At 46.3% G+C, this 16,105-nt stretch overlaps 1 protein-coding gene across 1 annotated transcript in view; it reads right to left on the reverse strand.

The window, feature by feature from the left end:
- Positions 1–1,283: 1,283 nt before the first annotated feature.
- LOC115197531 (gap junction gamma-1 protein-like) overlaps positions 1,284–16,105 on the reverse strand; it is a 53,423-nt gene continuing 38,601 nt past the window's right edge. Inside the window, exons 2-3 of the mRNA XM_029759164.1 lie at positions 4,254–5,154; positions 1,284–4,157 (exon numbers count right to left, since the gene is read on the reverse strand). Of these exons, the coding sequence (XP_029615024.1) occupies positions 3,649–4,157; positions 4,254–5,100 (1,356 nt within the window). The 5' untranslated portion in view covers positions 5,101–5,154 and the 3' untranslated portion in view covers positions 1,284–3,648. The remainder of the gene's footprint in view (positions 4,158–4,253; positions 5,155–16,105) is intronic.

Below are 16,105 nucleotides of genomic sequence, written 5' to 3' on the forward strand. Positions count from 1 at the left end.
ACCTGCGGCTTGCTGGGATCAGAGCAGAGTGAGTGGTTGCCTGGCATCCATGCCAATCAGCCAGTCACTGCCAGAGGAGAAGCTGACTGGACGGAGTACATCCTGTCATTTATGCCTGCCTTATCACCATGGACACATGGCACTGAACATGTGCAATAGAATATAGGATTATTACTTACACGGAGTGCTTTTTTAAAATTTTAATTGGTTACTATAAGTTATGAAGTACTGTTAGTTTACATAGGCTTGTGAGATTTAAGAGAGTCCTATCAGGAGAAAGGTCTACCCATAATAAACCAACACTACAACTAGGACAGAGAGAGCAGGATTATTAGTCCTAAAATTGGGAAAAGTTACTGTCAAGCAGAGCCAAGAAAGACTTGGCAGTTTCTCCCCCATTCCCAAAACCTGGTACGCTTCTATACACACAGCTGGTCAGCACTACTCACTACTCAGAACTTTTTAATAAGATACAGACCAGGGCCCGTATTCACAAAGCGTCTCAAGAGTAGTAACGCTGATCTTCAGTGTACAAAACATTAAGAATACCTTCACCCCTCATTTTGCCCTCATAACAGGCACAATTTATCAGGGGATGGGCTCTTCAAGGTGTCGAAAGCGTTCCACAGGGATGCTGACCCATGTTGACTCCAATGCTTCCCACAGCTCTGTATAGTTGACTATGTCCTTTGGGTGGTGGACCATTCTTGATACACACGGGAAACTGTTGAGCATCAAAATCCCAAAATCGCTGCAGTTCTCGACACAAACCGGTGCACCTGGCACCTGGCACCTACTACCATAACCCGTTCAAAGGCACTCAAATATTTTATCTTGCCCATTCACTCTCTGAATGGCACACATACACAATCCATGTCTCAATTGTCTCAAGGCTTAAAAATCCTTCTTTACCCAGTCTCATCCCCTTCATCTACACTGATTGAAGTGGATTTATCAAGTGGGATGAATAACAGATCCTAACTTTCAGCTGGTCAGTCTATGTCATGGAAAGAGCAGGTGTTCATAATGTGTTGTACACTGAGTGTAATTACAATCTAAAAGGCCAAACTGATCTTAGATCAGCACTCCTACCCTGAGGTGATTATTGAATATGGGCCCAGAAGTTTGCTACACTGCAAATACGAGTCTATTTCCATACAAGGATACATTTGGCAATTGTATTTTTTATTTTACACATCAACAACATGATACACAACTACTGTACCTATAAAAATATATTATCTTTACAATGTGAAGGCAATAAAATAACCAATTCTAGAAGATATCTGTAAATACAATCTTTATTGTTAATTTGAAAAATCTTTATTGAAGAAAAAAAAAGTTGTTTGAAAAACACGACTGGTCAAAATATAAATTAAACGCAAACCAATTTCACCTCTGCTACATTAGACCTCCCAAAACACACCAAAACACACTTAGACATAATAAAAAAAATAGCGACTTTTACAAAAAATACAAAGGATTGGTCATACACATGTTCTTCTCCTTTGTGATTCAGGTAGCATGGCCACAGTATTCCTTGGCAAAGCTGCATCACAACCTGGCTGCATAGTAGCTAACGTTGTCTTGGCAATGGCAGTGACGCTGCCTTCATCACACGAACAGTGTTTGGTCTCTATAGCTTCATCCCAAACGGCAACCTATTCCCTATATATTGCAGTACTTTTGACCACGACCCATAGGGAATAGGGTGCTATTTAGGATTGCATCGCAGCCTATATGGCAGTTCAGAGAAATACTTGGACAGAGGAGAACAGAGAGGCAGATCATCAACACAGCTAGTTTAGAGAGCTGTTTTTATTGCAGCCTTGTTGGTCTCATATAGAACACTGTACGGAAGACTCTTGTAAGGAAGAGGTTGGAAGGGAAACAGTGGCCTACTGTGTAACTGGAGAGACTAACGCAGGTGTTTGGAATGCTGGGTGATCATTGGTAACTCGACATTAGTAAGTACTAGTAAGATAACAAATTAAAGTAAGCAATATTGTACTAAGGGGATGATAAATCCTTAGTTTAAAAGCTGTACCACCAGGGGGCACTCAATAACCAGACAGATAAAATGCCAACCCAGTACTGAGAAACCTTACACAGGTCCAAACTGGAGAGAACTAGAGATGGAGAAACACAGAGAAAATAAAGTGAAAAGATTGCAGGTTTACAGAAGGAGTTGTCAATAAGTGGTATTAATTAATGGTGAGAATAATTTATTCTCATACACATTGTGAAGGAGGGGGAACTCCAGTGGGTACTAGAGTAGCACTCTTCACCAGACTCCGTCTACATCAACCATATCCCTGACCACTTTCATCTGATCAAGCCATCAACTGTCCCTCCACCTGGAAGATGCATGCACTCAAAGACTTGGCCTGGGTCAAATATAAAGTCGCACACACTAAACATCAGTGACCTTGGAGAGATAATAGTTACACAATAGCCTTCAGGGAAGGTGAACATCCACATTATGATTGACCTTTTCATTATTATCCCTGCATTATGAAGTCATTGCATTATGAAGTCATTGCATTATGAAGTCATTGCATTATGATGTCATTGCATTATGATGTCATTGCATTATAAAGTCATTGTTTAGACTGTCTTTGTATTACGATGTCATTCATTGCATTATGATGTCCATTCATTCTGATGCCAATGTATTACAAAGTCTGTGACTTTGCAGAAAGTCAGCCAACAGATTAGCTTGATCGAAATCTGGAATGAAATCAGGATCACCAAGAGAACGGACGGGATATAAATAAATGCATCAGAAAAAAAAGATGGTGATAAAGATATAGTAATTTTCTCAGCCCAATATCCTCTGGAAGACTTGCCTGGTTGCCCAGAATCCTTGCTCCGGCCAGACGCTATGCCACGCCCACGGATGTTAGTTTCTTCTCCTCAATCAGTCTGGATCTGAGCACCCTTCACCGAATGCAAACACATTCGAGGCCATCTGATTGGTCCAGAAACCGATGGGTTGGGCCAGAGCCAGAACACACATGGGTAAAGCGGCGCCCATGGGCTCTGAGTGGTTAGAGACGATCCAATCGCTGATGATTTTGTTTTGTACAATGCCCCATGTGCCCTTCGTCACCACAAATGACTTCAACGATGGCAGGTTCAGACAAAAGTATGCAGAGAACTACAGAATCATTTAGTGTGAGTCATCAGGCTACTGGAAGACGGGACAGTAGAAAGACAACAGAGAACAAGTGTCTGCTTCAGAATTGGAAGAGTTCAGAAACACTAGAGACTGTTTCAGAGAGTTGTGTCGGGGTGTTTTAGGTTAGACAGCGACAGCCCAGACAAACTGCCGCCTGCTACAAAATCACTAATGTTCCTGACACACCTGTCCTCACCTGTCCTCACTGACATACTAAGACTGTAGGCTAGTCTCCTCCAGCTTGTGGGATTTTTAAAGGCACAACATGGTGTTGAAATATCCACAGAAAGACAACATGACATCCCACTACCTCAGCCCTCCATTCAGGGCCGGTCCTGGCGTTTTCGGGGCCAGCCCTTCCCTCACTGACACATACTCTACAGGGATATGGGGCTCCGTCAGTGCTGGCTCAGGCCAGGGCTGGAGTGTGTGTGTGTGTGTATTTGTCTATTTGTGTGTGTACAGGGTCAAATCCACACAGAAGGCTTTCCCACCCCTGACTTGCTGCTACTGCTGTTGCTGCTGCTCCCAGTCCCTTCTCCACTGCTGCCCCCCTTGCCGTGTTTGAAGCGGTGCTTGCGCTCCTTGTGAGGGTGCGGCTGGGCCTGGGCCTGGGTGATGTTGCTTCGGGGCTTGTCATCATGGTTGTCCCCCAGGTGTTCCTCTGCCCTGTGCTGCTGGCTGTAGGCCTGGATGGCTGCCTCTAGCTGGTCATGGGCATGCAGGATCATGTCCTTGTTGAGGGCCACACGGGCCTCCCCTCCCGTGGGGAAATTGTCCTCGTTGCTCCCAAACTGCTGCTGCTCCTCCTGGGCGATGTTGGCCCGGTTCTGCTTGCACGCCATCTTGGCGTTGCTCAAGTCCGTGTAGGGGATCTGCTCTGGCTTCACCACGATGTTGTAGCCCGGCGGAGCCGACGGGGCGTTCCACGAGAACGGGTACCCCACGTAGTCAGCACCCCCGTCCCCCACCACCCCTCCCCCCGTGCCCGGCTCCGGGACTGGCACCCCCACGGAGACCCCCACGCTGGGTCCCAGCAGCCCCAGCTGGTACTCGTCCTCCTGGGGCGGGCTGCGGCGACGGCGGAGGATGTCACAGATGGTCCCGATACCCAGGTGCAGCATCTCCCACACGTTGAGGGTGAGGCAGAGCACCGTGACGCCGTACATGATGCGCAGGAAGATGGTCTTCTCCGTGGGCCGCGACACGAAGCAGTCCACGCTGTGGGGGCAGGGCTTGAAGGAGCACACGAACACGGGAATGACGCGGAAGCCGTACAGCAGGTACTGGCCCGCCAGGAAGCCCGCCTCCAGCGCCGTGCGAGTCACCAGCTGCAACACGTAAATACGCATCAGCCCGTCACCCTGGATACGCCGCCGCCCGTCATGGCGTACCTTGGGCTTGGGCCGTGGGGCTAGCGGGTCGACCCGGCGAGGGGGCTCGGGCTCAGGCACCTCGTAGATCATAGGGTCATCCTCTTGGTCCTGGTCCTGGTCCTCCTCTATACCCCGGTGTTGCCGCGCCCCAAAGCAGATCTTCTTGGGCCTCCGATGGGTGTAGCCCCCTCCACCCCCTCCCCCTGTCTCAGTGGCCACCCCTCCTCCGCCCTTGTCCAGCCGGGCGATCTTGTTGACGGCGTAGCCCATGTACATGAGAGATGGCATGGCCACCAGGATGATCTGGAAGACCCAGAAGCGGACGTGCGACAGCGGCGCGAAGGCGTCGTAGCAGACGTTCTCGCAGCCCGGCTGGCCCGAGTTGCAGACGAACTTGCTCTGCTCGTCGTAGTAGATGGACTCTCCCCCGACGGCGGTGAGGACGATGCGGAAGACGACAAGCACGGTGAGCCACAGCTTCCCCACGAAGGTGGAGTGGTTGTGGATCTCCTCCAGCAGCCGCGTGAGGAAGCTCCAGCTCATTATGTCACTGGACAGTGGGGCAGACAGGGTCCCGCACTCACCTGCTCACAGACTCTTCACACACAAAGAGAGAGAGAGAGAGAGAGAGACAGAGACACACAGAGAGAGAAAGAGAGCAAGAGCAAGATGAAGAGGGAGTGATGAAGAGAGAGAGAGAGAGAGATATGAAGACAGAGAGAGAGAGATAGAGAGGGAGATGAAGAGGGAGTGATGAAGACAGAGGGATGAGAGAGCGAGAGAGAGAGAGAGAGAGAGAGAGAGGAGAGAGAAGAATAGGGAGTGATGAAGACAGGGGGATGAGAGATAGAGGGAGAGAGAGAAAGAAAGAATTAGTCAAATATGAAAGGACATTATACATAACGTACTGCCTACCAATATGTCTCAAAAATTTTGAAGGAAGCAAAGAAATATGAGCGTGCAATTTCTTATCATGAAAGCGGATGAGTGAGAGGATTTTGACAGGGAATGTAGAGATAGTACAGTTAGAATTCAAGTTCAACAGAAGGAGTCACAGATCAATTACGGAGAGGAGACAGATAGAAAAGCCTAAATCCAAACAAGTGTTCTCTCTGAAATTGAGACAGACTGCAATCTCCACATGCATTAGATCCATTCTACTCTCTGGTATACCCCAAATGAATAGACGTTCCAACCCAACAACACAGTTTCAGCACAGTGAAATAAATGGGGGTATTTTGAAGGGCTGTACTGTACAACAATAGGATATCAAACCAAAGAAAAAGATGCTCAAATGTAGCAGAGAGGGGAGCCAAAATAATCCCAATAGGAACTGAGCTATCACAGAACACATTTTACACTCACACAAACACACGGGGAATAAATCCTCTTGCTCCTCTTTGTGAGGTGCAGATTGTGTTGACTTAACTGTGTTGTTCTGGTGTGTAAATGGCATTGTGTAGTGGAGTGTGGTGTGGTGTTGTGTGTAGTGCTATATTAAAATGGATGTGTGTGTGGGAGAGATGAAGCCTGTCTATGTAAATTAGCCGTGGGCTCCATGCAGCCAGTCCAACTGAACCAGTTAAACCAGCAGGCGGCCTGGCCAAAACAAGTGGAGCACGGAGTCACACCGTAGACCCACATTAGGCAAGGCACTGGATCAGAACCCTAACCCTCCTGCCTGCCTCCAGGGTAGTGTGAGGGGGGTGAGGGTGGTGAGGGAACAGGTGTCCAGAGCCAGGTTGCCTTCTGCACAGAGTCACACCTTCCTGCTAAGTAGCTCCAATGGTGCATGGCTCATTGTGAGTCGAACTGAACCCAACCATGAAACAATAGCTTGGGCTGAGGTTTAAAAGGAGCTCCACAGCGCCTGCCTTCCTTCCCCCTCACAGGAAGGTTGGGAGCCCAGATAGAGGGAGGCCAAGAATGGTCTGCTGAACGCTGGAGGGAGTGGAGGCTTGGCTGTTGGCTGTTAGTAGACGTACTGTAGGATGTGTCACAAATGGACCCCTATTCCCTACATACTACTTTTCACCAGGGCCCATAGGCACACAACCCTTGTGCTGGAGCTCCTCAGACCCCTGGTTAGTTTCGTCAATAGTGTGAGAGGAGAGGAGAGGAGAACAGAGGAGAGGAGAGGAGAGGAGAGGAGAGGAGAGGAGAGGGAAGGGAGTGAGAGTTAGAGATGGGAATGTTTGAAGCTGCCTTCCTGGACTCACTATAAAACATGTGCGGTATTGATCACTGTGACCATAAAAGGCCTGCCTTGGATAGAGGAGGTACTGTACATGTCAGGAATGCTGTGCATACTGCTGTTTTAGAGTGGTTTTTTGTGTGTGTGTGTGTGTGTGTGTGTGTGTACACGTTCCCACAAGTGTGTTTACTAGAACTGCTGCACATAAACAGGAGTGTTTTTAACACCTGTCTCACATTACAGTAGTATAGCAAGACTGCATGTATATACATTTTACATTTTAGTCATTTAGCAGACGCTCCTATCCAGAGCGACTTACAGTATTGAATGCATACATTTCATTTCATGCATTTTTTTTGTACTGGCCCCCCGTGGGTATCGAACCCACAACCCTGGCGTTGCACACACCATGCTGGCGTTGCAAACACCATGCTCTACCAACTGAGCCGCAACTCAGCAAAAAACATCCTCACTGTCAACTGAGTTTATTTTCAGCAAACTTAACATGTGTAAATATTTGTATGAATATAACAAGATTCAACAACCGAGACATAAACTGAACAAGTTCCACAGACATGTGACTAACAGAAATGGAATAATGTGTCCCTGAACAAAGGGGGGGGGGGGGGGGGGGTCAAAATAAAAAATAACAGTCAGTATCTGGTGTGGCCACCAGCTGCATTAAGTACTGCAGTGCATCTCCTCCTCATGCACTACACCAGCTTTGCCAGTTCTTGCTGTGAGATGTTACCCCACTCTTCCACCAAGGCACCTGCAAGTTCCCAGACATTTCTGGGGGAAATGGCCCTAGCCCTCACCCTCCGATCCAACAGGTCACAGACGTGCTCAGTGGGATTGAGATCCGGGCTCTTCGCTGGCCATGGAAGAACACTGACATTCCTGTCTTGCAGGAAATCACGCACAGAACGAGCAGTATGGCTGGTGGCATTGCCATGCTGGAGGGTCATGTCAGGATGAGCCTGCAGGAAGGGTACCACATGAGGGAGGAGGATATCTTCCCTGTAACGCACAGCGTTGAGATTGCCTGCAATGACGACAAGCTCAGTCCGATGATGCTGTGACACACCGCCCCAGACCATGACGGACCCTCCACCTCCAAATCGATCCAGCTCCAGAGTACAGGCCTCGGTGTAATGCTCATTCCTTCGACGATAAACGCGAATCCGACCATCACTCCTGGTGAGACAATACCGCGACTCGTCAGTGAAGAGCACTTTTTGCCAGTCCTGTCTGGTCCAGCGACGGTGGGTTTGTGCCCATAGGCAACGTTGTTGCCGGTGATGTCTGGTGAGGACCTGCCTTACAACAGGCCTACAAGCCCTCAGTCCAGCCTCTCTCAGCCTATTGTGGACAGTCTGAGCACTGATGGAGGGATTGTGCGTTCCTGGTGTAACTCGGGCAGTTGTTGTTGCCATCCTGTACCTGTCCCGCAGGTGTGATGTTCGGATGTACCGATCCTGTGCAGGTGTTGTTACACGTGGTCTGCCACTGCGAGGACGATCAGCTGTCCGTCCTATCTCCCTGTAGCGCTGTCTTAGGAGTCTCACAGTACAGGCATTGCAATTTATTGCCCTGGTCACATCTGCAGGCCTCCTGCCTCCTTGCAGCATGCCTACGGCATGTTCACGCAGATGAGCAGGGACCCTGGGTATCTTTCTTTTGGTGTTTTTCAGAGTCAGTAGAAAGGCTTCTTTAGTGTCCTAAGTTTTCATAACTGTGACCTTAATTGCCTACCGTCTGTCTTAACGACCGTTCCACAGGTGCATGTTCATTAAATGTTTATGGTTCATTGAACAAGCATGGAAAACAGTGTTTAAACCCTTTACAATGAAGATCTGTGAAGTTATTTGGATCTTTACGAATGATCTTTGAAAGACAGGGTCCGTTTCTTTTTTTGCTGAGTTTATATACAGTTGAAGTCGGAAGTTTACATACACTTAGGTTGGAGTCATTAAAACTAGTTTTTCAACCACTCCACAAGTGTCTTTTTTAACAAACTATAGTTTTGGCAAGTCGGTTAGGACATCTACTTTTGCATGACACAAGTAATCTTTCCAACAATTGTTTACAGACACGTTATTTCACTTATAATTCACTGTATCACAATTCCAGTGGGTTCAGCATTTGTGGGTTCGATTACAGGCTCAAAATGGCTCTAACCAGAATAGAAAGAGGAGTGGGAGGCCCCGGTGCACAACTGAGCAAGAGGCCAAGTACATTAGAGTGTCTAGTTTGAGAAACAGACACCTCAAGTCCTCAACTGGCAGCTTCATGAAATAGTACCCGCAAAACACCGGTCTCAACATCAACAGTGAGGAGGCGACTCCGGGATGCTGGCATTCTAGGCAGAGTAGCAAAGAAAAAAACATCTCAGACTGGCCAATAAAAATGAAAGATTAAGATGGGCAAAAGAACACAGACACTGGACAGAGGAACTCTGCCTAGAAGGCCAGCATCCCGGAGTCGCCTTTTCACTGTTGACATTGAGACTGGTGTTTTGCGGGTACTATTTAATGAAGTTTCTGTCTCTCAAACTAGACACTCTAATGTACTTGTCCTCTTGCTCAGTTGTGCACCGGGACCTCCCACTCCTCTTTCTATTCTGGTTAGAGCCAGTTTGCACTGTTCTGTGAAGGGAGTAGTACACAGCGTTGTACGAGATCTTCAGTTTCTTGGCAATTTCTCGCATGGAATTGCCTTCATTTCTCAGAACAAGAATAGACTGATGAGTTTCAGAAGAAAGTTATTTGTTTCTGGCCATTTTAAGCCTGTAATCGAACCCACAAATGCTGATGCTCCAGATACTCAACTAGTCTAAAGAAGGCCAGTTTAATTACTTCTTTAATCAGAACAATAGTTTTCAGCTGTGCTAACATAATTGCAAAATGGTTTTCTAATGATCAATTAGCCTTTTAAAATGATAAACTTGGATTAGCTAACACAACGTGCCATTGGAACACAGGAGTGATGGTTGCTGATAATGGGCCTCTGTATGCCTATGTAGACGTTCCATAAAAAAAAATCAGCCGTTTAGTCATTTACAACATTAACAATGTCTACACTGTATTTCTGAACAATTTGATGTTATTTTAAAAATGGACAAAACAAATGTGCTTTTCTTTCAAAAACAAGGACATTTCTAAATGACCAGAAAACTTTTGAACGGTAGTGTATATATATATATATATATATATATATATAATATATTTCCAAAACAGAAAAGTGAGTATTGCACCAGTACTAACACTTCATACCCGACATGGATGAATAAGTATCATGAGGTCATATTGAGAGTGAGGAAAGGAGTTGAGCTGACATTAACACATAGAGCAATTAGGCAGTTTGTCCTTCAACCGTCTGGACTCTTGTCTGGCTCTGGCCTTTCCTCTCCTGCATGACATCATTATACACACCGTCTTTATAGAACCCTCACTGTTATCCCTCTGCTATCTGTTATCCCTATACACACTTAGACACATACCGTACAATCCCCCAGTCCGAGGCTAATAAACGGCACTAAGTGACTTGTAATTTATTGCACAGTGTGACACGGACGGGGATCTTTTCATCTGAGGAAGACGTCACTGAGGATCCGTCAGATGTCAGTATACGTGTTTGAATACAGCCTGAGCGTAAGAAGATAAATATGTCAGCCTTTTTTTCTGAGTGCTCCAACGCCTGTTGACCATAAATGAGTTATTTTTGGAAGTTTCTGCCGTGTAAGCCCAATCAAGTTTTCTGTTTCTTGAATGTGCATTGTGTTTCTCTTATCTGTCAGCGCTAGCCGGGATCTTGAGTGACACCTGTCAATTAGTCATCGCCGTGTGAAAGGAAGATCTGGGTAACAGACCCCTGGATGTTAACATGCTGTCTCTCTGGAATGGGAAGGTGTGAGTGTGTGTGTGTGTTATATCTGTGTGCCATGTGTGTGTACAGTAGGTGTGTGTTTGTGCATGTGTTGGAGGAAAGTGAAAGCGAACAAAGTGTGTGTGTGTGTGTGTGTGTGTGTGTGTGTGTGTGTGTGTGTGTGTGTGTGTGTGTGTGTGTGTGTGTGTGTGTGTGTGTGTGTGTGTGTGTGTGTGTGTGTGCTCACACATGTGCAACTGTGTGTGAGCTAGATGTGGAATCCATTTATGTGTGACTGTGAAAAAGTAACAGAAAGTGATTGTGAACAGAGAGACGGCACCATGTTAGATGGCCAGAGTGTCCTCTGCCTTGCAGTCAGGATTAGCCTCTTTCTGCACTCAAAGGCCTGGAGCTCCATGGAAAGAACTAGCAGCCTGGAGCCGTCATACCACCACCTGCCCATGCGAGAGCCTCCAACATGGGCATATGGCTCCAGCTGCCTCCCCCTACCATCCTACCAACCCCCCACATCCTGGCCTTCCCTTTCTCAATCATTCTATGTCTATCACTTTCTGTGTTACTAGATATGATATGGCCTGCCAACCTCCACACTAACACATGCTTGTACAAGCGTGCACAAATGTGCACGCAACCATACCCGTCACGATTCACAACCATACACACATAGAAACAGCTGTCTGCCCCTCAACATACTCACTCAAATACACAAGAGCACAGCTACAGTTGAAAATGACAAACTCACAGCAACCTGGAGTAGTCCTTTTTTACATTTACAGTTGTGATGTTTACAGGTGAGCCTGAGAGAAATTGCAAGGCAGAAATTCCACTCTGTTAAACACTTGCATTCTGACCAAAGAGCTTGGAGTGTATATACTAATTCAGAGAAGTAGAGTACTAATTCAGAGATCAAACAGAATGTCCCTCCTCATACACAACCTACTCTGGACCATCTGTGTATGTAGTCTCCCAACAGACAGCGCAGAGCAGTGGAGTGTGTGTCCTGGTGAGGACTGAGGGGCCAGCTGTGACTCAATGTAACCTCAGCAGCCAGAGAAACACTGGTCCTCCTGGGGAGCATGGGGCTGGATGTAGAGGCAGGACAGGGGAGCATGGTGCTGGAAGTAGCGGCAGGACAGGGGAGCATGGGGCTGGAGCTGGCATGGGGCTCGAGGGTAGGGTCAGGACAGGGGAGTATGGGGCTGGAGGGTAGGGGCAGGACAGGGGAGCATGGGGCTGGAGGGTAGGGGTCAGGACAGGGGAGCATGGGGCTGGAGGTAGGGTCAGGACAGGGGAGCATGGGGCTGGAGAAGGGGTCAGGACAGGGGAGCATGGGGCTGGAGAAGGGGTCAGGACAGGGGAGCATGGGGCTGGAGAAGGGGCAGGACAGAGGACCCAGCTAGCCCAGTGGATCTGGGCCGATTCAGGTTAAGAGTCGGGTTACTCAGTAGCATAGTGGCTAGAGTGTTGGACTAGCAACCAAAAGATTGCAAGATCAAATCCCCAAGCTGACAAGGTAAAAATCTGTCATTCTTCCCCTGAACAAGGCAGTTAACCCACTGTTCCTAGGCTGTCATTGAATATAAGAATTTGTTCTTAACTGACTTGCCTAGTTAAAACCTGTTTTGGAGACTGGTTTTTGTTCGGAATTTCGGATGACTGACGTGCCCAAAGTAAACTGCCTGTTACTCAGGCCCAGAAGCTAGGCTATGCATATACGTGGTAGCATTGGATAGAAAACACTCTGAAGTTTCTAAAACTGTTAAAATAATGAGTGAGTATGAGTGAAATAGTGAGTATAACAGAACTGATATGGCAGGCAAAAACCAGAGGAAAATCCATCCGGAAATTGTTCTTTTTTTGGGGTCACAGGTTGTTTCAATAGTTGCCTATGAGATATATAAATAGATAGGACCCAGATTGCAGTTCCTATGGCTTCCACTAGATGTCAACAGTCTTTAGAAACGGTTTCATTCCCACGCCAACAAGACCACTTTTCTAATGAGAGACTCCTTGGAGTTCTTCAAACTACTTGTTCATTTTTCCAAAAAAATGAACCAGTAGTTTGAAGAACTCCAAGGAGTCTCTCATTAGAAAAGTGGTCTTGTTGGTGTGGGAATGAGGTGCGCGCACTTCGTTACTTATCTTCCCTATTCAACATACTATTCTCCGTCTTAAATATTATCATTTATTTAGATATTAGAGTACCTGAGGATTAATTAGAAACATCGTTTGACTTGTTTGGATGAACTTTACTGGTAACTTTTTGGATTTGTTTGTATGCATGTTGAAAGAGTGGATTACTGAGATCATTGGCGCCAACTAAACTGACTTTTTTGGATATAAAGAAGGATTTTATCGAACAAAATGACCATTCGTTGTGTAGCTGGGACCCTTGGGATTGCAAACAGAGGAAGATCTTCAAAGGTAAGGGATTGATTTAATCACTGTTTGTGATTTTGTGATGCATGTGCTGGTTGAAAAAGTGTTTTGGTGTGGGGTGCTGTTTTGTGTGGGGTGCTGATAATCACATGGTATGCTTTCACCGTAAAGCCTTTTTGATATCTGACAACGCGGTTGGATTAACAAGAAGTTAAGCTTTTAAATGATGCATGACACTTGTATTTTCATGAATGTTTAATATTACGATTTTAGTATTTTGAACTTCGCGCTCTGCAATTTCACCGGAAGTTGTCGTAGGGGTATACAATGAACATTTAAATGAAATTCTTTAATAGTCCTGTGTAGTATTTTAGTATTTTGATACTTTGTGCAAGGCAACTGATAAGAATGAAAAGCTTAGCATTTTGAACTTCCCGAGTGGCGCAGCGGTCTTAGACACTACATCGCAGTGCAAACTGCGTTTCTACAGATGCTGGATTGAAACCCGTGCTGGCCGCGACCGGGAGACCCATGAGGTGACGCAGAATTGGCCCAGTGTCATCTGAATTATGGGAGGGTTTTGCCGGCCAGGATGTCCTTGTCCCATCGCGCTGTAGTGACTGCTGTGCTGGGCTAGGCGCATGCACGGTCACCAGGTGTATGGTCTTTCCTCAGAGACAATTTTGTTTTGTGGACGGGTAAAATTTGTATGTATAAAATGTATAATAGTAATATTGAAAATTACAAAAATCAGGTAATTTTGTATACATTAATTTAAATTTGCATCGGGCTGATTCTAGGGGGATTCTGGTAAAATGCCGGCAAAGTCGGCTGAATTCCAGTAGACGGAAACGGTCCGATGTACTTGGGCCGATTCTGGGCAGTCATTCATTTTGATTCCGGGCCAAGTACGACACCCGATTCCTGGCCGATTCAATCAGTTCCGGCCCCCCAGAAGAGGACCGCTTTTGGGCCGATTCCTCATTGCTAGCTGGGGAGCATGGGGCAGGACAAGGGAGTATGGGGCTGGATATGGGACAGGACAGGGGAGCATGGGGCTGGATATGGGACAGGATAGGGGAGCATGGGGACCAGGGTTGGGGGTCAATAAAATATTAATTCCAGTCAATTCAGAAAGTAAACCAAGGGCTAGATTCAGTCTGTAGTGTGGAAGATCTGTGTTGTAGCGTGGTTGAAATTTAAAGGTAATTTCCGATTGAGCCAACATATGCAGCATTCACCGTGAATGCAGTATCCACGTACGGGGAAACATTGCCTTTAACGCTAATCTTCTGCGATACGGATTGAATCGAGCCCTAAATTCCAATTCTACATTTTCCTCATTGAAAAGCATTTAATGAAATTGAAATGGATTTGACCCCAACCCTGTCCTAAAGCAGAACAGCTGAGCATGGAGGGTCGTGTCTCCATGTGAGGATGGGATGGAAGGAGAGCCCAGTGAGAGGGAATGTGTTTGTGTCACTGGATATACTGTATCCAGATATATCTTACATGGGTGTTGTTGAACAGTGGATAGGCTACATTAGACAAATAACTACATAGAATCACCATAAACTGTAAACTAACATGACGAACAGCCATTTATCTTATGCATGTTTACTCTCTCCCCCTCCCCCTCCCCTTCCCCCTCACTCCCCAAGGCAGTGTATTGTGTCTCTCTCACTCTCTCTCTCTTGTGTTATTTCTCTCTCAAGGTTGAATTGACACACCCCCAAAGGGAACGAGAGACTTTACATTTGCTTGTCTACAATAACTGCCGCCGGGCTCTGCATATTCACACATAAATACACACTGCTACTGTGTGCGTTAGAAGGAAAATGTGGGCGGGCAGTTGGATAATGAACATAAATTGTATGAAAATCCTCCTGAGAGGGAAATAGTGATTGTCTCTCCAGCTGGGGAGGGAAGACTTCACAGAAGTGAAAGTGCTGGAGCATGAAGCCTATATACACAAAACAGACAAACACACCTAAAAACACAAAGAAAAACATTCAATGACAATAGAGATCCCTCCTGCAGCGCACAAATGTCGATACACGCTCGGGGTCACAACTTCCCTCTCTCTCCCGGCACCACGGTCCCAGCCTGATGAACACCACCATTCCTCCTTCCTTACACCCAGCTGTACATTTCGATGAAACATGGTGAAGCCCCAAAATTGCCCTCCCTAGAAGCCTGTGTTTCCGACATAAGGAAGTGGATGGCGGCAAATATTCTACTTTTAACTTCTTTGGGATTGGGGGCAGTATTTTCACGGCCGGATAAAAAACGTACCCGATTTAATCTGGTTACTACTCCTGCCCAGAAACTAGAATAAGTAGATTTGGATAGAAAACACTCTAAAGTTTCTAAAACTGTTTGAATGGTGTCTGTGAGTATAACAGAACTCATATGGCAGGCCAAAACCTGAGAAGATTCCATGCAGGAAGTGCCCTGTCTGACAATTTGTTGTCCTTCTGTTGCATCTCCATCAAAAATACAGCATCTGTGCTGTAACGTGACACTTTCTAAGGCTTCCATTGGCTCTCTAAAGCCACCAGAAAGTGGAATGGGGTGTCTGCTGTCTCTGGACAAAGTATAGGAGCAGAGTTTGTAAGTGGTCAGCCTGGGGACAGTGAGACTGGAGATGCGCAATCACGAGAACTCGCCATGTTTTTCTTTCAGTCTTTGAATGAATACAATGTTGCCCGGTTGGAATATTATCGCTATTTTACGAGAAAAATAGCATAAAAAATATTTTAAACAGCGTTTGACATGCTTCTAAGTACGGTAATGGAATATTTTGAATTTTTTTGTCACGAAATGCGCTCGTGCGTTACCCTTCGGATAGTGACCTGAATGCACGAACAAAACGGAGGTATTTGGATATAACTATGGATTATTTGGAACCAAAACAACATTTGTTGTTGAAGTAGAAGTCCTGGGAGTGCATTCTGACGAAGAACAGCAAAGGTAATCCAATTCTTCTAATAGTAATTCTGAGTTTAGGTGACCCCGAAGTTGGCGGATGTCAAAATAGCTAGCCGTGATGGCCGAGCTATGTACTCAGAATATTGCAAAATGTGC

The sequence above is a fragment of the Salmo trutta genome, chromosome 1, assembly GCF_901001165.1.
Source record: "Salmo trutta chromosome 1, fSalTru1.1, whole genome shotgun sequence".
Taxonomy (NCBI): Eukaryota; Metazoa; Chordata; class Actinopteri; order Salmoniformes; family Salmonidae; genus Salmo; species Salmo trutta.